General features: G+C 38.7%; 1 protein-coding gene across 1 annotated transcript in view; it reads right to left on the bottom strand.

Moving 5' to 3' along the window:
- Nucleotides 1-21,641, bottom strand: part of Spag16 (sperm associated antigen 16) — an 899,292-nt gene that overhangs the window by 812,250 nt on the left and 65,401 nt on the right. The window contains exons 8-9 of the mRNA XM_041631902.1: nucleotides 17,656-17,722; nucleotides 6,929-7,038 (exon numbers count right to left, since the gene is read on the bottom strand). Coding sequence (XP_041487836.1) covers nucleotides 6,929-7,038; nucleotides 17,656-17,722 — 177 coding nt within the window. The remainder of the gene's footprint in view (nucleotides 1-6,928; nucleotides 7,039-17,655; nucleotides 17,723-21,641) is intronic.

The raw sequence follows: 21,641 nt of genomic DNA, 5'->3' as shown, positions 1-21,641 counted from the left end.
TTTTACACACTTTATACATGTTTAAAATAGACATGTTAGTTCATTAGTAATATCTCTTGACGATTCGTTGATTTATGAAGTCCTACTATGATATAATAGTGACATGGCAGTCATAGGCCTTAAAATCCCTACCAAGAATAAACAAAAATTAATGTGTCCATGTGCAGGAAGAACTGTAGAAACTAAAACTTCCTTCCATAAAGCATACAGAGAGTAGCCCACATTCATGTGCCCACTTAAATACATAGTTTAGTTTTATCAGAAAATTACAGATCTTATGAGATGAATGTGGACTACTGCAAGCTTGATTGGGTGCAGTCTGTAATTGCTATTACCATCCTACAATCATTATGTGCCTACAGTGCTAGAATAACATGCTAGAGCCACACATTTTCAAAGTTCCTTATCTAGTCTCATGGAATGCCACAAACATGATTCTGATTGAAATATACATATTGTAGAAAACAAATATATGGTTATGATCTCACACCAACTAAATTAGCATTGGACTCTCAGCAGATAGAAGAGTAGACTATCTTACTGAAAGCTCAATTAGTACATCCACTTAAGACCAATAGCCTCCAAAGCTCTCCTTGCAATCCTGGAACCCAATAATTTACAAAAACAGAAGTGTTTTTCTCACTGTTCATTTTTTAATATTTTATTTTATGTGCATTGGCATTTTGTCTGCAGGTTTATGTCTATGAGTGAGTGTGTCAGATCTTGGAGTTACAGACAGGTGTGAGCTGCCATGTGAGTGCTAGGAATTGAACCCAAGTCCTCCTGGGACGGCAGTCAGTGCTCTTAACAGCTGAGTCATTTCTCCAGCCCTCACTGCTAAATTTAAATGCTAGACTCCAAGGATTTTTCTTCTCGTCCTAAAAACGATTGCCTCTTCTACAAAGAACACTTCCACCATGACAGAAAAGGAAGTCATGGAAAGGTAAGTCATGAAATGTGCTGCCATTCATTAGTTCACTTTGTTCTCCGTTACTCGGGAGACACTGGGTTGCTGTTTAACTATAACTGTAGAGATGAACACTGAAATCCTGGGAAAACCTGAGAAAAATCCTAGCACTCCGATATTAAAAGATAAGTGTCAAAGAGAAATCATACTAATGGCAACTATTCAGAGTTGAAGCTAACCTAGTAGTAAAGAACCCCCATAGGCCAAGGTACTGACTGAGCAAAGACAAGTATCTTTAATGATGGACTGTGGGTAGTTTAATAAACTAATTCAACTCTCAATGTATACATTTTTTAAAAAATCACAAATTGATGAAAAATAAACAATACAAAAGCAGAAGGTGAAGATAAACAGATTCTGAAGTAAATGGAGCAGGAGACCAAATGTTAAATGCCAATCAAAGTCTTTAAGAAGTGTTCATGTCTACTTGACACAAGTTAGAGTTATTTGGGAAGAGTGGTTCTCAAGTGAGAAAATGCCTTTATAATATTAGCCTGTCAGCAAGCCTACAGTATTATTTTCTTAATTAGTGATCTAAGTAGAAAGATCCAGCCACATTGGGTGGAACTACCCCTGGGCTGGTGATCCTGGGTTCCATGAGGAAGCAGCCTGAGTAAGCCAGGGGGAGCAAGTAAAAAAGCAGCACTCCTCTGTGGCTTCTACAACAGCTCTTGCTTCCAGGTTCCTACCCTGTTTGAGTTCCTGCCCTGACTGCCTTCAATGATGAAGTGAAATCAAAGCATAAAGCCAAATAAGCCTTTTGCTCTCCAACCTTTTTTGGTCATAGTGTTTTATTACAGTGATAGTCGCCCTAAGTCAAGGAGACTCAAGTAAATATTACATCAACTGACATATTACTAGGCTTCTAAGAAAACAGAATCAATGATGAATACAAAATAAATCTAGGGAATTAATAACAGAGCTTTCAAAATAAAAACAAATTCAGTGGGTTGATCATAACAAATTGGATGAAGTCATTTCCCCAATGCGTAAACAGAAGGCAATGTTCAAATGATAAATCAAAATGCAAACCAAAGAGATGGGAATAGGGAGGGAACTTAAGGCTTATGCAGTGCTGTTTTGAGAAGGCACTATGCTTACTACTAGTTTTAGATGTGGAAAGTGATCCGGATGAGCAACAGAAATGAAATGCCCTGGGATAAAATAGCACTATGGCTGAAGAATAAGACCTTCTATGTTAGAGACTGCAAGCAAAGGCAAACAAACTGTACCTTCATCTTGCTATACTCTGTTAAAATCGACAACTCGTTAAAAAAGAAAACACCTAAAGAAATAAGAAAAATACCTACAGACATTAAGTTAGAGGTTTCCCAGAAACGTACATTTCAGCAAGTTACAGTATTATGTTTTCATATGACTTTTTAGAAAGAATACTACATTTGTTTTCCAGAAGTATTTGACTACTTGTAAAATTTTAAAGGATTTTCTAAAATGAGTTGATTCTTTAAACTTTTCATAGATACCAAGGATAGAAGACATTAGAGAACATGGGAATGGAAAACACACAAGAACCTCTGTGGAGAAAGCTCTCACTTGAGGCTTATTCTTCCAAGACTTGGAGACCTGAGTCATAGCCCAAACCCATTGTGAGGACCCTGCCCCAGGGAATTTCATGCTTGCTGTCTTTACCTTGAAAGCAGAATGCAGAATGATGCCTAACCTGTAGTCTAGGACAATAAAGTGAAGCTCTCACTGACAATGGAAATCAAACTTCCTGTCTATCAGTGGGCCCAAGAGGGTGGCATGAAGCAGAACATGTAAGAAAGAACCTCTGAGATGCACTTTAAGGGGAACATGGAGAGGGAGTCAACCAGGAAGTGCTGTAACAGTACAAGGAGTTTCTAGAAAAAGCTGGTAGGTGAGTATGAAGGTATCATGACAAAGGTCACCTGACTTTCAGTATCTGGCAGGTCCAAACTTCTCTAAGCTATCACAAAAGGCCTCGAGTCAGAACATAATTCCCCAGTCCTCTTAAATCCGCTTCCACTTCCAACTTCAACCATGCCAGCTAAAGCAAATAAAAAAAGGGACGAGGGGTACCCTCCAATGTCATCACTGTCTCTGTTCCCTGAGCCTAGAGACATTTGGCAGAGACTTGAGAGGTTAATGTTACATCAAACACAGAGCTTTGATGTGACAGAAACCCGACACCTGCTCTTCTAATCTGATACCACATTTTGTACCTAAGACCTCAGAGTTTACTAATTAGTCTCATTAAGCCATAAATTAATTCTCATCTAGAAGTAGACTCACAAATCAGCTTGAAAGTTCCTCAGGTCATATAAATATAGTCGAACATCAGTGTCACATTTTTTTCAAAATATTGGCACATTATATTTTGTATCCCATACAGTAATGGTTATTTTCCCAGAAAACAACAATTACACCAAAAACAAACAGCAGCATTGTCTAAGAAAAGAAGATTGTTCCCTCAAGATGCAAGTGAGGAACTAATTCAAATTAAGAACTACTATCAACAGAATATTAACCCAAAGCGAAGTGAGACTATTTCAGGTGTGTGAACAATGAGATGATTTATCTCCACAGAACCTTTTGAAACTTACTCCTGGAGACACTTCAGGAAAACAAAAAAAAAAAAAGACAGACCATCAAGAGCAATGTAGAAACTAAGTAGGAAGGGCAGCTGCGTGAGAGCTAACGAGGTGTGAAAAAGAGGCTACATTTAAGGATAAGTTCCAGGGTCCATCTACTACTCCATGACTCTATTAAAACAGTTAATTCTCTTTGAAATAATATTTATTTACATATAATACATTTCAGTGGTGTTTTATCGAATTCGCTTATTAATTTACAGAGAATAGAATTAGCATTATAAATGAATGCCAGCACTTCCAATCATGAGAATAGTTCAATGAGATGTTCTAAATGTGTCTTTACTTCCATAACAGAGTCCATGGTGCCAACTAAGTAAATAAAACAAATGCACTGTTTGTATGTATAATATACAAATTATACAAATGTATGTATAATAGTACATGCATGCAAATTTGAGTGCTGACTGAGAAGCCAAGGACAATGGCATTGGGTTTTGATCCTACTGCATGTAGTGGCTTTGTGGGAGCCTAGTCTGTTTGGATGCTAACCTTCCTAGACCTGGATGGAGGCAGGAGGACCTTGGACTTCACACAGGGCAGGGAACCCTGACTACTCTTTGGACTGGAGAGGGAGGGGGAGGAGAAGTGGGGAAGGGAAATGGGAAGAGGGGAGGAGGTGGAAATTTTTAATAATAATAAGGAGAAGGAGGAGGAGGAGGGGGAGGAGGAGGAGGAGGAGGAGGAGGAGGAGGAGGAGAAGAAGAAGAAGAAGAAGAAGAAGAAGAAGAAGAAGAAGAAGAAGAAGAAGAAGAAGAAGAAGAAGAAGAAGAAATTTCCAGGAATCCACAAGGATGACCCCAGCTAAGACCCTACGCAATAATGGAGAGGGTACCTAAACTAGCCTTCCCCTATAATCAGATTGATAACTACCTTAATTGTCATCATAGAAACATCAGCAAGTGATGGAAGCAGATGTAGAGATACACAGCTAGCTCTGGGCTGAACTCCCAGAGTTCATTCAAAGAGAGTAAAGAGCAATAATATGAGCAAGGGCATCAATACCATGATGGGGATAACCACAGATACAGTTGATCTGAGCTAGTGGAAGCTCACTGCCTCCAGACTCACAGTGGAGGAACTTACATAGGCCCAAACAAGGCCCTCTGGTTGAGGGTGAAAGTTGTATGGCTAGGGAAGTCTGTGGGGCCACTGGCAGTGGGCCAAGGATTTTTCCCTAGTGCTTGAACTGGCTTTTTGGTGCCCATTCTCTCTGGAGAGATACCTTGCTGAGCCAAAATATATGGAGGAGGGCCTTGGTCCTGCCTCAAAATGATGTGTTAGACTTTGTTGACTTTCCAGGGAAGCCTTACCCTCTCTGAGGAGTGAATGGGAGTGGGGTGTGTGGAAGGTGGGAGGATCAGGAGGAGAGAGAAAAAGGGAACTGGGATTGGTATGTAAAATGAGAAAAGACTTTTAAAAATAAATAAAAAACAAAACAAAAATCTCTTTAAATAAAAAATAAATAAATATTAATAAAAATGGTCAAAAAAGAAAGAAAAGGCAGGTTCACTCTATACAGTCCAGGCTCTTTGAGGTCTTGAGTGTTTTTAATCATGTTGTAGGCACTTTATTATGTGTGCTAATATATCACAAAGAAAAATATACTCTGCATTGGTACATAATTCTTATGCTCTGTGTTTACAAAGCTCTCTGTCATGTAGCATGTCAACTCTGCATTACAAATATAAGGACTTACAAGAGTTCACAAATGGCTCACCCAATTGTAACTAAGCATGGCACACCACCAAAAAGAGTTTATGCGTATATCACTGGATGAGAACATCCTAAGTGATGAGGACTTCCATGACCAAAAGTTGGGACTGCACTGAATCTACCTCACATGAAGAGTAATGACATAGGAACAGGACACTAACCTGAAGATCATCAAAGGTCACTGTGTCAAGGCTTAACGTTCCCTGAAAATGTTTATACTCTAATATTTTACACAATACCTAATTCCAATGCATATACCAAAGGAGAAAAATGTAATTTTAGTATTATGCATGTACATGCTATTGGTTGAATTTATAAAAATTGATTTTCTAGTAGACCACCACTAAAAGTTATTCTAACAGAAAATATTCTCAATTAAAAATAAATGTCAGGACTAGACATATAACTTAGTATTTAGGAGAACATGTGAGGGCCAAAGCTAGGATTCCAGTACCCACATAACTAGACATAGTCCTCCACAACGCTGGCAACTCAGGAGCCAAGGCATCTGATTTCCTCTTTTGGTCTAGCCCATGCATAGCCAGGTGTACCCACGCACATTGCATACACACATACATACATAATACAAATAATCTTTAAAAATTAAATAAAAAGTAAATGCAGAAGTTAAAGTACTCTCTAGTAACAAACATTTTATAAGTACAACTATTACCAAATTCATGATTGTACAGAATTTTTATAACAAGAAACTATATTCCTGTGACAGCTCATGTTGACTGTCAACTTTATGGGATCTGGAGTCTCCTAAGAAGCCAAGGCACACATATAGGTGGTTCTCTAGATTAGCTCAGCCTCTGCCCGTGCCCATAAGGGATGGTCATCATTAAACTAACTGTAATGGAAAGACCTGCCCTTGATGTGGGCAGCACACTGCCTGGGAGAAACTTTGAAAGTCCGTGGAAAGGAAAAGAGCCAAGAAAACATCATTGTTCACTATTTTCTAACTGCAGATCCAATTCCATCAACTGCCTTGAATACCTGTTAGCATGACTCCCTTACTCTGTGGCTATTAAGAAGCTCTTATCCCTTTAATTTTCCCTTTGGTATTTTATCAGAGTAACCAAATACATAACTAAAACAACCCCACCATATTTTACATTCTTTCTTTTTCATGTTTTATTTCTTTGACTATACACATCTATATAAGATTTTAATTACTGTTTTGATTGCAAAGGAAATGTATTAACTATGCAGATAAGTTTTAAATAGTGCATAATTCTATTCTATGTGTTTTGTTTTGTTTTGTTATTTAAGGAAGATGAGGGAAATCAGGTTGGCCCACAGGGAAAGAAGGAGCCTTCCTTTTAGGACAGAGGTAACTGCATGGAAACATGAGCAGGATTGCTGGCTCCTGGGGCTGCGGTGAGTGGCTATGCAGACACTCACTGAGCTGCCCTGACCACTAGTAAGCATGTGCCCGAGTTAACAAGCTGCAGATACTGTTTACCCAAGTTCTAGTTTCCCCTGCAAAAGAGCTTGTTGTAAATAAACTCTGCAGTCCTATTGCACACGCAAACTGACACTGTATAGACTGTATTCCTGTAAGGATCAGAATGTGAAACACCAGCTAGGAGTACAGATAAATGCATACCTTTTTACCATTCTTCATCTTTGTTTTAGGCCCCTTTTCTTCCCTGGCTTCACGAAGGCTTTTCTGAGTAGGGCCTTCGGACTTGTTTTCTTTCTCACAATTGTGACCAACTGCAAAACAAAAGCAAAACATTTACCTGTAAAAGATAGGATTGTAACAAACATGTAGAGACCAAGACTTTTATACATTCATTATAAGAGTATTAAAACTAATCTCCATAAGGTAAAATTATATAGGCTCATGAGATACATCAGTTTTTACCCACACCTGCCAACAAGTCTGTTGACCTCAGTTTGATCTCCAGTACCACATGGTGAGAGGACTGAACTGATTCCCACAAGTTTTCCTCTGACCTCCACACACACTTTCATGTACACACATATACCACACATACACACAAAATAAATGGTTTATTTATTTACTTTATGTGTATTAGTATTTGTGTATATATATATATATATATATATATATATATATATATATGTTGAAATAAGAGCGGCAGGGCTGCGTCTCCGGCACCCGGCCGCCCACATGGCTAGCTCTAGCTTATGCCCCGAAATAATTACAAGGAAACTGTATTCTTTTAAACACCGCTTGGCCCATTATATCTAGCCTTTTCTCAGCTAACTCTCGCATCTGGACTAGCCCATTTCTTATAATCTGTGTAGCCCACGAGCTGGCTTACAAGGAATGATCTTAACCTGCGTCTGTCTGGAGTGGGAGAATCATGGCGACTCACTGACTCAGCTTCTTTCTCCCAGGCTTCCATTCTGTTTACTCCTCCCACCTATGTTTTAACCTATGAGGGCCAAGCAGTTTCTTTATTACTTAACCAATGAAATCAACAGATTGATATATGACACTCCCACATCATATATATGTGTATATATATATATATATATATATATGCATGCATGCATGCTTGGTGCCCACAGAGTACAACGGAGGCATGAGAACCCCTGCATCCAAAATTAGACATGTTTGCAGTCAAGCCCAGGTCTTCTGTAAGAGCCAAAAGTGCTCTTAACCATGTAATCATCTTCCCAGTGCCCTTCTACTTTGTGTGTGTGTGTGTGTGTGTGTGTGTGTGTGTGCAAGTGCGTATGTCTGTGTGCGTGCATGTTGTGGGGGAGGGGGGTTGTCTCACTGTGCAAAACGAGGACTGGGAAGTAAGATACCACAAAGACTTAGGATAGAACCAAACACGAATGGCAAAGCAAAAAGGAAGAAAAAGTCAATGAGATAATCCCTAATGACGTTCCGCTCTATTCACAGATTGTTGCCTAGCACAAGTCATCAGAGAGGCTCAAATCAACTGAGAAAAATGTGTAGAGACACTAACATTAGATGTACACAGCTTGGGGATCCTGCAGAAGAGGAGGCTGAAAGATTGTAGGAGCCAGTGGTGTCAAGGGCACCACAAGAAAACTCACAGAACCAACTAATCTTGACTCATGAGGCTCATAGAGACTGAACCAATAGCCAGGGCACATGCATGGGTCTGACCTAGGACCTCCACGTATATGTAACAGTTTTGTGATGTAGTCTTTGTGTGAGACTCCTGACAGTGAGAGCAGGGGATGTCTCTGACTCTCGTGCCTGTTTTGGGGACCCATTTCTCCTATTGGCTTGCCTCATCAAGTCTGAATGAAAAGGAAAGTGCCTAGTCTCACTGCAACTTGATATACCTTGTCTAGCTGATATCCATGGGAGGACCTGTATCTGAAGAGAAACAGTGGAGGAAGAGTAGATGGGGCAGGGGGAGGGGAAAAGGGAGGTGTGGGGGAACTTGGAAGAGGGGAGAAATGAGAAACTTTAGTTGGGTTGTAAAAGCAAACATAAAAACATAAATAAAAAAAGGTGTACATCACCATATGATTAAAATCCAAATATCCCAATATCCTATTGCTATATGAATTTTAAAGGTATTTAACTAATAATATTACAATCTAAAATACTTTAAGTTGTATTTCAAAATGCAGTTCCAATAATTCAAGAAGGCGTTACCTAGGAAGATTAATAAAATCAGATTGTGAACCAACTACAGAGCACAGAAACAGTCTCAAACCATGACATATTCAGGTTCCTCTGTCATGAGACTTGGTATGCTTATACACAAAGTTGGACAAGGCCAAAGGACAAATGACAGTGAACATTTTAAATAAATGATAGATGTTTGAAAGATTATACAATTTTTTTTAATCTATATCTCTCGATGTTAAATACAGATAGCAATGAGCATAAGACCACATGGCAATACTTGCACCTATGTCTCCCAGATCTCCTGAGACAGAAACAATCTCATGTAATCATGAGGAAGGGGAGTAACAGGAGGAGACTTTTGTGTTCATATCTTTCTAGTCACATACATATAGGTACATATGACTTGCACTCTAATTGACTTAAAAGGACTAATGAGGGTGAATTCACTAACATATTAATAGACAGGTCAATAATGTGAGTTATAGCATTAGATTTATGGTAGAGAGAAAAATTATAAAGACAAAAGTATCTGAATGATGTCAATGTCTAGGCTTTCTTTAGAGAGAGAGAGAGAGAGAGAGAGAGACAGAGAGAGAGACAGAGAGAGAGAGAGATCTTCCCTCTGTGCAGAAATCAATACAAAGTAGATCAAAAACCTTAAAGACACAAAACTCTGAAACTGCTAGAAGAAAAAAGAATCCTTAAGGACACAAACAAAGCCTCTCTTAGAATCCGGAAAAGCATCCCAATAGCACAGGAATTATAACAAGAACTGAAAGTTGATAAGTTAACCTTTGGGTAGAGGATAAAGGCACTAGACATATTTATTATTTCATTTTATTATTCAGTTAGCAAAACTAAATTACAAAAATATATACTCTAGAAAATATTGGAGTAGTCAATATTTTCCAAATAAACATTACAGAATATACATTAAACTAGGAGGAAATAATGGTTCTCATATCCTAGTATAGTAGTATAAACATAATTTCTACTCCCTATCATGCAATATTTGTACTAGTATAGTAGTATAAACATAATTTCTACTCCCTATCATGCAATATTTGTATAATGTCTGAAAGGTTCAGGCAATATTGTCTTTGCAGGGTTCATGGACAATTGCATATAATATCAATTAATGTTGAGCAGTATCCAGCAAAGCCCATGTCCCCATGGCCACATCTCTAGGCTTATCTTCTGATGTTTTTAGTAACAACCTCTGTAGATCTGGCTGATAACCTGCAGTTTCAAAATCTATATGACTATAAATGATTTCTGGACAAGATTTTTAGAACAGCAAGTAGGCAAGCAATACAATTTACAGGAATTTGATTTGTTGTGACTTTCCATGCTGAAGTTTAGCAACTATCCTTCATGTATACACATGTTCAACCAATGATAACTGAATATGCTCAAGTCCCTGCCTGGACAGATTCCTGAGTACTTCCATCTAACACAAACTTCTTAACACCTACCATTATGAGTCTCTCTGATCACCTATAGAGCAAACAGAGCTGTGAAAGACTTATATAACTGAAAAATGCTACTGAAGCAATTACTCCTAATTTAATCCAGAGGGATGATTAGAAAATACTTAAGATAGGAGGATACGTGGAAGAAAAAAATGAGGAGGCCAATCATACATGCAACTGAAAATGAAAAACGCAGAATTCAGGAAAAACTATTTGAAAGGTAATAATAATCTTTTTAAATTAGGCCACATCATCTGCATACCATCATAAGACTGAGCATCTCATGATAATAAACTATACTATAATTTACTTATGGTTTTATAAATAAAGCTTGCCTAAAGATCAGAAGGGCAAAGTTAGAGGTCAGACAGTGGTGGGACATACCTTTAATCCCAGGATTTTGGAAACAGAGGCAGTTCAAGGTTTCCCTGGGCTACACAAGATCAATGCAGGAAGAAATGCAGGTGGTGGTGGTGCCTCAAGCCGTTAACCCCAGTAATAGGGACTCATAGGTCTTTAATCCCATTACTAGTGGGAGTATAAAATAGGAGGAAAGAGAGGCTCTGTCTCTTATGCAGTTTAGTCTTCTTAATCTGTGGTCACCCAATCTTGGTAGAGATAAGACTTCTCTAGTGACTAAACTGTTTTGCTTTTCTGGTTTTCGAGTTGAACCCCATTATTTGTCTCTGGGTTTTTATTATTTGTGCTACAAATGCTGCCCAACGTGGGGCAAGAATTTCCACATGAAACCTAATAAAGTTGTAAAAGAAAAGTATTCTAAGCACACAAGAACAGAGTCAAGCACAGATTCTTGGTAACCATCATTAATCCAGTAGGCTTTCTTTGCTGGTGGCAAGCAGAAGTGCGGCTCCTTTAAGAAAGGCTTCCTTGTATCCTGCTACATTACTGAATTTTTTTATGAGCTGTAGGAGTTTCCTGGAAGAATTCTGGGGGTCACTTATGCATCCTATCATATTATCAGCAAAAAGTAGGAGTTTGACTTCTTTTCTGATTTGTATTTCCTTGATCTCCTTTTATTGTCTTACAGTTCTAGCTAGAACTTAAAGTATAAAAATCAGTAGCCTTTCTTTATACAGATGATAAGCAGGCTGAGAAAGAAATCAGAGAAACATCACCCTTCACAATAGCCACAAATAACATATCCTGGCATAATGCTAATCACACAAGTGAAAACCTTCAAAGAACTTTATATCTATGAAGAAAGAAATTGAAGACACCAGCAAATGGAAAACCTCCCATTCTCTTGTGTAGGTAAAATTAACATAGTAAAAACAGCAATCTTACCAAAAGCAATCTACAGTTTCAATGCAATGCCCATCAAATTCCAAGCAAAATTCTTCACAGACCTCAAAAGAATAATGATCAATTTCATATGGAAAAAATAAAAATGCAGGATAACCAAAACAATCTTGTATAATAAAGGAACTTCTAGATGCATCACAAACCTGACTTCAAACTCTACTACAGAGCTACAGTATTGAAAACAGCCTGATATTGGAATAAAAACAGACAAGAGGACCATTTAATTAAAGACCCGGATATCAATCCATACATCTATGAACACCTACTTTTGACAAAGAAGTCACAATTGTACAATGGGGGAAAAAGCATCTTCAACAAATGGGTCTGACATAACTGAATGTCTACCTGTAGAGAAATGCAAATAAATCCATATCTATCTATCACCATGCTCAAAACTCAAGTCCAAATGCGTCAAAGAGCTCAACATAAATCCAGTCACACTGAACCACATAGAAGAGAAAGTGGAAAGTACACTTGAATGTATTGGCACAGGAGATTACTTCTTAAATATAACCCCAGTAGCACAGACACTGAAAGAAACAATTAATAAATGGGACCTCCTGAAACTGAGAAGCTTCTGTAAAGCAAAGGACATGGTCAACAAGACAAAATGGCAGTCTACAGAATGGGAAAAGATCTTCAACAACCCCTGATCTCCAAAATATACAAAAACCTCAAGAAGCTTGACTTCAAAAGAACAAATAATCTAATTAAAAATGGGGTACAGACCTAAACAGAGAATTCCCAACAAAAAATCTCAAATGGCTGAAAGACACTTAAGAAAATGCTCAACAACCTTAGCCATCAATGAAATGCAAATCAAAACAACTATAAGATTCTATCTTACACATGTCTGAATGGCCAAGATAAAAAACACTGTTGACAGTTTCTGCTAGAGAGGATATGGGGTATGGGGAACACTCTTCCATTGCTGGTAAGAGTGCAAGCTTGTACAAACTTGGAAACCAGTATGGAGATTTCTCAGAAAATTAAGAAACATTCTACCTCAAGACCCAACATTATCACTCTTAGGTATATGTCCAAAACATGCTCAATCAAACCACAAGAACATGTGTTCAACTATGTTCATATCAACATCATCCATAATATCAAGAACCTGGAAACAACCTAGAGCCCCTCAACCGAAGAATGGAAAAAGAAAATATGGTACACTACTACATAACGTAAAAAATAATGGCATCTTGAAATTCACATTCAAATGGGTGGATCTAGGAAAAAAAACTTATTGAGTGAGGTAACCAAGACACAGAATGACAAATATAATATGTACTCACTTATAAGTGGCTTTTAGACATAAAACAAAGAAAAACCAGCTTACAGTCTACAACCCCAGAGAACCTAGACAACAAAGAGGACCCTAAGAGAGACATACATAGATCTACATAGCAAGGAGAAAAAGACAAGATCTCCTGAGTAAATTGGGAGTGTGGGAGTAACAAGAGCTAGCAAAAGGGAAGAGAGAAGGAGGGGAGGAGGGGAAGGGAATGGCGAAAGATGTATAGATCAACAGAAACAATCAAAAAAAGAAAAAGAAAAAAGAAAGGTTTCCTGACTCAGCATTAGCAGCAAACACCTCACAGATCTGTTAAGAGTCCCTGACACCATACAATTAAATGGTATTTATGAACAACAGCCAGCAGCAGACTTCCAGGTGGTGGCATGGACCTAGACACTCCACAGAGTTGTGGCAATAAATGTGGCTCCTGCCAGTACCTCCGCCATGAAGCTTAGACTCTTGGAAAACTAAAAAATGGATGGAGCTAGTCTCCAAAGCTGCAGCTTTAATCTTAGGCAAACTGCTTAGCAGATTTAAGACTGGTGCTCAGAAAAAAAGATACACAGGAAAGACAGATGCAGATGAAATAAAAAGCTCTAAACAATTTACAGTGTGTTTAAAAATATGTGTAGCCTTGGGAGAGAAAAGAAAAAGGATAGAGAAAGTCCTTTATAAAATAAATAGAGTAGCTGAGTGTGGTGCACTCTTTTAATCCCAGCACTTGGGTGGCATAGGAAGGCAGATCTCCATGAGTTCAAGGCCATCCTGGTCTATAGAATGAGTTACAGGACAGCCAAAGATACACAAAAAAACTTGATATCAAAAACAAAAATAAAAATAAAAATAAAAGAAATAGAGTAAAAAGCCACATAAAGATGGAAAATACACAGAGAATTTGAATACTGTACATTATTGTGTTGTCTTTGAATTATTTGACTGCTGAAGAAGGGGCAACAACTGCTAAAAGACACTTGATTAGAAATGTTGCTGGATTAACCCAAACTGTATATTTTGAAAATGCATTGACTTCAATATTTAAGTCAAAAGATATATTACTTTGGAGAAGAGGTTTTGCTTTTGCTTTCACAGGAAATGAGAGCCTGTGGTTTTATTCTTGGTTAAGGAAAATAAGGTTTGATCAAGGAAGACCCCCCTAAAGATAATGGGCATCGAAGAAACTCCTCATGGAGTTTACTTTTTTGTTGCAAATGTAAGCCACTGAGCAAGAGAATGCTCTTGTCTCAACAGCTGACAGTATGCTGTCCTAATTGGACAAGCAGGAAACTAAAGAAAACGACTGCCAAACATTGTCAAAACAAAGAGGAACAGCCCTTCAGAATATTCTGCTTCACGGAAAAGTCTGTCAAATATTCTCGGCCTGTAGGCTGAAGATGGATGCCCCAATGTTGCAGAGGAACTTCGGGTAACTGCCTAGGCATTTTTTTTAAGTCACTTGCTTGCACTTCCTGCTTACTTTGTTAATATTACTTCCTTCTTAGGTCTTTGAGGGAGTTGAAGACTAGATAGGCATAATTATAGTTTTCCTTGTTTACCAGAAACAGAAAGCAAGTTATAATAGGAAGTAAATTAGGTACAAAACTTTAGACTCACCAAGATAGTATAGATATGAAGTATTTTCTCTGAATTTATCAAATGCAAATAGACTAGACATTGTTGACGTAGTTATTGCCTATATATATTGTATACAGTCATTTTATTTACTGTATATAATTTTTCATATATTAGTTATAGCTTTTTTATTTTACACAAAAAAGGGGAAATATAGTAATATTTTATTTATGGTTTAATAAATAAAGCTTGCCTGAAGATCAGAAGGACAAAGCTAAGCCACTAGAGGTCAGGCAGTGGTGGGACACACCTTTAATCTCAGGATTTGCGAGAAAGAGGCAGATGGATCTCTGTGAGTTCAAGGCCACCCTGGGCTACACAAAAATCAATGCAGAAACAAACCCAGGTGGTGATGACTTACACTTTTAATCCCAGTACTAGGGAGTCATTCTCCTTTAATCCCAGCACTAGAGGGAACATAAAATAGAATGAGAGAGAGGCTCTGTCTGCTTAGGCTGCTTAGTCTGCAGTTGCCCAGCCTTGGTAGGCGTAAGACTTCTCTAGTGGCTAGGTTGCTTTGCTTTTCTGGTTTTTCAGTTGAACCCCCAAATCTGACTCTGTGGTTTTATTATTCTTACTACACGGAATAAGGAGTACCTCGAGTGTTGAGTAAGAAGTATGATAAAGAATACTGTTCAGCTGTAAGGACTAAAACAGGAAATGCTTTGCTTTCTACACAGCATACTGATTTCTTCTATGAATGTCTGAAGACATGTTTAATAATTTTCATTTTACCAAACATATCGATGTGTAGTTATTAAAATTCTTAATTTCTTATCATATATGGATGAGCCCTCATTGCATGGTTTAAAAATGTGGCTGGGACGATGTCCAAGGTCACAAGAGTAGGAAAGCTGACCTTGAGCCTCACCAGTTGCAGAACTCGAGAGAGAAGACCTCAGACTTTGTCTGGGCAGCACAATACAGCTGACCCTGTTAACAAGGGCACAGATGATCTGGTTCCGTGAAAATGTGTGAGAGATCTGACCCCATTCCTTATCTGCCATATGGTAGAGTGGGCTAGAGAAATGCCCTCCTCCATCCTGTACCCCTTTTCGCCTGTGGCAGGCTGGAGAAGGGACCACGGGGCACAAGAATGGATGAGCTGACCCTGCACCTTACCAAATGTGACTCTCAGGAAAGCAGACCCTTGCCGGGAAAAAACAATAGACCTGGCCCTGGTGGCTTGGGTGTAGGTGAGCCAGTCCAGAGGGTGTGAGAGCAGGAGAGCAAGCCCGACTCCTTGCTGTGTGCTGCGATGGGTGAGCTAGCCAGGGCAATGCTGAGAGCTTGCCGTGGTGGTGTCAATGAGGAAAAACTGGGGTGTTGACCAACCCAGCTACCACCCAGGCCCAAAACCTGGACTGAGTTGGCCCACCCCAATATCCACCTCAATGGTGAACTGCCGGAGCATGTGAAGGGGCCACATCTGTAGATCCAAAGCTACAGAATCTGCGTGACCTAAGGCAACAACAGGATATCCAAGAGGCGTCCCAGGGAGGGTCCAGTAGAGAGGGTGTAGTAGAAACCAGAGGCCTTGAACCAATGGCTCATTGCAATGAACACTTACAAGTAAAGACATGTAGACAAAAGGGTACAGTATATGACGTTCTGTGTCACAGATCCCACACTAAGATTTCTTTTTCTTTTGTTATGTGAGTTGTCCTTGAACATAATCAGAAATGCTCATTCAGCATTCTTTTCATTTGTTAAATTAAATACCTGAAGCATTTCAGGATTGGTTTCATTTTTGTTGTTGTTATTGCTGTTTTGTTATTGTTGTTTTATTTTGGTTTAATTTGGTTTGAGTTTTTGAGACAAGGTTTCCTTGTGTAGCCCTGGCTGTCCTGGAAACTGTTCTGTAAATTAGACTGACCTCGAACTCAGAGATCACCTGCCTCAGCCTACTGAGTGCTGGGATTAAAGGCGTGCACCACTACAGCCTCACCATTTATTATTTCTTATCTTGACTGTGAGTCATGTATTTATATATATTCAAATGTTTAGTTATGAACTGGACAGAAGATGACATGTTGTAGAGATTCTCAGCAATCATCTTCATCTGAAGGATGATGGCTTTTATTTAAGAGAGCAGTTTAAGTTTTTACTGATCAATTTGAAATTCAATGCTTAATTTTATTGTGTTTTGGGTAAATTTATGTAAGGGCCTAAGTTTTTCAATGCACTAACTTGGTAAGAATCCAGCTCCAAACTCATTCTACTATAAACCCTACATGAATTTTGTCCATGGTTTTCTAGGGCAAGAACGGGATGCTGAAGGTTAATGCACATAAAACCTGTTCACCAGGCAGTTATCCTGCAATAGCTCCTATCAGGGCTTGACCTGGAGATTTCTAGTCTCTTCTTAATCCTACAGAAATCTCCCTCTATTGCAAAACTCAAGCAGACCTCTGGTATACAACATGCCATGTAATCAACTAAGTACTCATATTAAACTCCCTCATAGTAGAAGCCACTGTTCGTTCACTGCAATTCTTCTCTATGACATTTTCTACAGATTGTAATTGTTTTAGCAGCTCTGAACTATGATACTCCCCTTTTCATTTCAGTAAGACTGCCATGTTCTAGCCTCCCATTTCCATGTGGTTTGGTTTGGAAGTTTTCTGAGACATGATACCATAGTTGACTATGGAGCTGTCTATATTTTTCTTTCTCTATTTTATCTTCTTAACCTTGTACTGTATAGTTGTCAATGCCTAAACTCTGTTGCCTTATTTACCCTTTAGTTCTAATGGCATCTGTGGGAGGAAGGCTAGTTGGGTGCCAGGATATTACATCATTCTCAGACCAGAAGTCTTTCTATATTACCTAAAACATATTTTTGTTTAAAATAAGTCTTTATGCTGTCATATCTGGATTTCCTATTGATCTGTTTATTTATAAACTTGTTTCCATAATCTTTATTTTCTCTTAAACATATCTAGAAAGTTGTTCATAGATAAAACTGAAATATCACCAGGTCAGGACAAAGAAAGTAGACATTCATAACATTATGTTTTTACCTTTGATTATAGGAACCTGAATATGTCTGATGTCTATGTTCTTCAGTGTTGCTTGAAGCCCAGAAATCTAAAAGCAAATAATGCAAACACATGCATTTAGATATAATGCATTATACTGTAAGTGCATTATATAGTAAATGAATTTAAAATGTTAAGTAAAATGTAATGTTTAATAGATGATTGCAAAATATCAAAAATATTAATCTCTCTCAAATCCATGCTTTTAAGTCATAAAACATCAAACATGAACTTTATCTGAAAGATGGCATTATTTTAGTTAAAAGCCAATTACACAGTCAACTATTAATCATCCACTACAAAAAGCATCTGAAGTGTGCATCTTACAGAATAATTTCTAAAGGATGCTCTTTAGATATTTCGACAGCTGTTCAGCTCTACTTTGAGAGAGAATTTTTCTCAGCTGAAATTTCTTCAAAATTTGTCTTTTTTATCTATAACCTATGTGATTTATCCTTTTATTTATAAACTACAGAATATATATTAGTCATAGACCATATATGGACAACTATTGTATGCCCATAACAATTATTTATTACAAGGGTAATCTGTTTTATCAATTTTATCTTATAATTGCAGACATCTGCTGGTATAGCTTTACCTACACACCCCAAATTTAAAATTTAATCTTTAAAGTCATCTCATTCCTTACTGTACATAATTATCCAAACATAAAATACCTCCTGTTTAATTACATACAAATGTACACATTTCTCAACTATCACTAGATGCCAATATATTTACTTTCAAAAGTAGCAGATAAACTCTAATCAGCTGATGGGCATTAATGGAATGCTAGGGTGAAATAAATGGCAGATAAGTGTCCTCAGAAGGTGAATGGATTATAAACTCATCAGAACACCATAAGCATCACAGATTAGTGGCTGATCAGTGCTGATAATTGCAGTGTGCCCCACACTCAGGCTCACGTTCTCTACAAACGACGGCTTAATGTTAATACATTACCATGAAGTAAAGTCTGTTTCTTTGGTTCTCATTTATGCCCCCCAAGTCCATGCAAAAATCACCTTACACTCAGTCACTGTGTCCCTCAGCCTCCTCTGGACTTAAATCTTTCTGAAATTCTCCTTTATTGTAATGCTTTGACTGCTTGAAAAGTAGTGGTTGGAAAGGACCCAGAAGGACTTGCTTGTCCTATAGTTAAACTACAATTAGGGATTTCAGGAGGGCTCCAACAGAGGAGAAATGTCATAATTTCTCTTTATTATGTGTGCTACACGTAACACACATACCTCAAAGGTACTTGCTGTCAACAAGACTTAAGCTGATGATCTTAACCTTGGTACATAGAAGAGGCAATTTGCCAGATTTCTTCACTGCAGTGACGTGGGGTGTTCCTTTTTCTGTATATCTACAGTGCCTTTGGAAGTGAGTCTTTAAGTACATCCAACACTTAACTACTGAATTGTCAAGTTCCATCTCCCTAAGAGAATAATAGTCCACTTAGCTATTTGGTATTCTTCTATTTGCAAATTTGTCTATTGCACGTGCATGCACGCCACACACACACACACACACACACACACACACACTCACAGACACACACACACACAAACACCTTTATTCACTGGATCATTTCTATAATTTAAGACAACAGACATTTACTTCTACTTTAAAATACACAAAGCCCACATTGTTTATCTTGTTGGTCAAAATGTTACAGGCTACAAAACTGAGAATTATTTCTGGAAACACTGTCTTATTTAGGTTTCTGTTGCTGTGGTAAACGCCTTTTTTTTTTTTTTTTTTTTTTTTTTTTTTTACCATGGAGGGAACTCAGGATTGGAACTTAAAGCAGGACTCTAAAAACAGGAACTGCAGAAGAGGCCATAGAAGAACATTGCTTACTGGCTTGCTCCTAATGTCTTGTTAAGTTTGCTTTCTTGCCAGGACCACCAGCCCAGAGCGGGAAACAATACACAACAAACTGGACCATCCCACATCAATCATGAATCAAGAAACTGCCCCCAGAGACTGTCCTATAAGTCAGTGTTATAGAGACATTTTCTCAGTTGGTTTCCTCTTCTCTAAGGCTCTAGTTTGCATTAAGTTGTTAATTTGAACAGAGTCTTGGAATGAGAAATTTGACTCAGTTTTTGGATACTTGGCTACTAGGAGATTTTAAATTATAACTAGTGATGGGACCATCTGGACTTCAATGGAACTGGGCAGATCCACAATCACCGTATGGCTGCCTACAGAACACATCGCTCCTCTTGGATGGGCTCTATTTTTTTGTGATACATTTTTTTAATTTATGTATTTATTAAAGATTTCTGTCTCTTCCCTGCCACAGCCTCCCATATCCCTCCCCCTGCCCCAATCAACTCCCCCTCTCTCATCAGCCCGAAGAGCAGACTGGGTTCCCTGCCCTGTGGGGAGTCCAAGGTCCTCCCACCTCCATCCAGGTCTAGTAAGGTGAACATCCAAACTGCATAGGCTCCCACAAAGCCAGTACATGCAATAGGATCAAAACCCATTGCCATTGATCTTGACTTCTCAGCAGTCCTCATTGCCCGCGGTATGTTCAGCGAGTCCGGTTTTATCCCAGGCTTTTTCAGACCCAGTCCAGCTGGCCTTGGTGAGTTCCCAATAGAACATCCCCACTGTCTCAGTGTGTGGGTGCACCCCTCGCGGTCCTGAGTTCCTTGCTCATGCTCTCTCTCCTTCTGCTCCTGATTTGGACCTTGGGGTTGTAGTATGATGCTCCAATGTGGGACTCTGTCTCTGTCTCCTTTCCTCGCCTGCTGGAGGTTAATATCCAGGAGGATGTCTATATGTTTTTCTTTGGAAAGCAGTGTGGCAGTTTCTCAGGAAATTCCGCGTCAACCTACCCCTGGACCCAGCAATACCACTCTTGGGAATATACCCAAGAGATGCCCTATCATAGAACAAAAGTATATGCTCAACTATGTTCATAGCAGCATTGTTTGTAATAGCCAGATCCTGGAAACAACCTAGATGCCCTTCAATGGAAGAATGGATGAAGAAAGTATGGAATATATACATATTAGAGTACTACTCAGCAGTAAAAAACAATGACTTCTTGAATTTTGCATACAAATGGACGGAAATAGAAAACACTATCCTGAGTGAGGTAAGCCAGACCCAAAAAGAGGAACATGGGATGTACTCACTCATTTTTGGTTTCTAGCCATACATAAAGGACACTGAGCCTATAATTCGTGATCCTAGAGAAGCTAAATAAGAAGGATGGGCTCTACTTTGTGCCTACAGCTTCCCCTCAGTATGGTTCTATTCTCTAACATCTCAATAATCTCAACTGAAAATTATTTGTTAAGGACTGGAAGCTATAGACAAAGTGACAGCTAAGATAGCATCTATAATCATTAAAGAGAAATTTCCTTTGTCAGATGCCTTAGTCCATTAATTTTTAATTAAATCTCTTTCCCATTCATGAAATACAAGGAGAACTCAGCCAGATTCTTTTCAAGAATCTAACATTACTTGTTCAGGTTCCTTGCTCCCTGAAACCGCATGAGCTGGGCCTCCATGTTTTGCATTTTTTTTCATTGTGTTCACGTTTAACAGCTACTGGAATGGTGGATTAGGCTCTACCTTTGGCATGCTAGACACTTTCTGGCCCGAAGTCCCAAACTCTTCTTCATTCTTCCCAGAAGCCAACCCCACAGCCTCTGGGAACCACGTGGGTCAGGTGTATCCCAGTTATCTGCATTGATCTTTCCATGTGCCTTTGACATCTGCCTGGAAAGCAACTGGGGATGCAGGTTTCACCTCACAGTCCCTCGTGGGAGAGAGATGTGAGGAGCAATGGGCTCCAGCAAAACTGGTACTCAGCTTGCTATCTTCATTTTATTTGGTCCTGAACTTGAAGCCACAGCATCGTTAATCTATTTTCAGTTAAACCTTTCTGGAAGTACCTTCAGAGACCTGCCCAGAGGTGTGTTTCCATGGCAATTGTAAAT

Source organism: Microtus oregoni, unplaced genomic scaffold (genome assembly GCF_018167655.1).
Source record: "Microtus oregoni isolate MIOR12 unplaced genomic scaffold, Mior012 000038F_ref0000394, whole genome shotgun sequence".
Lineage (NCBI taxonomy): Eukaryota > Metazoa > Chordata > Mammalia > Rodentia > Cricetidae > Microtus > Microtus oregoni.
The sequence above is the reverse complement of the archived record's forward strand: the minus strand, read 5'-3'. Positions and strand labels throughout refer to the sequence as shown.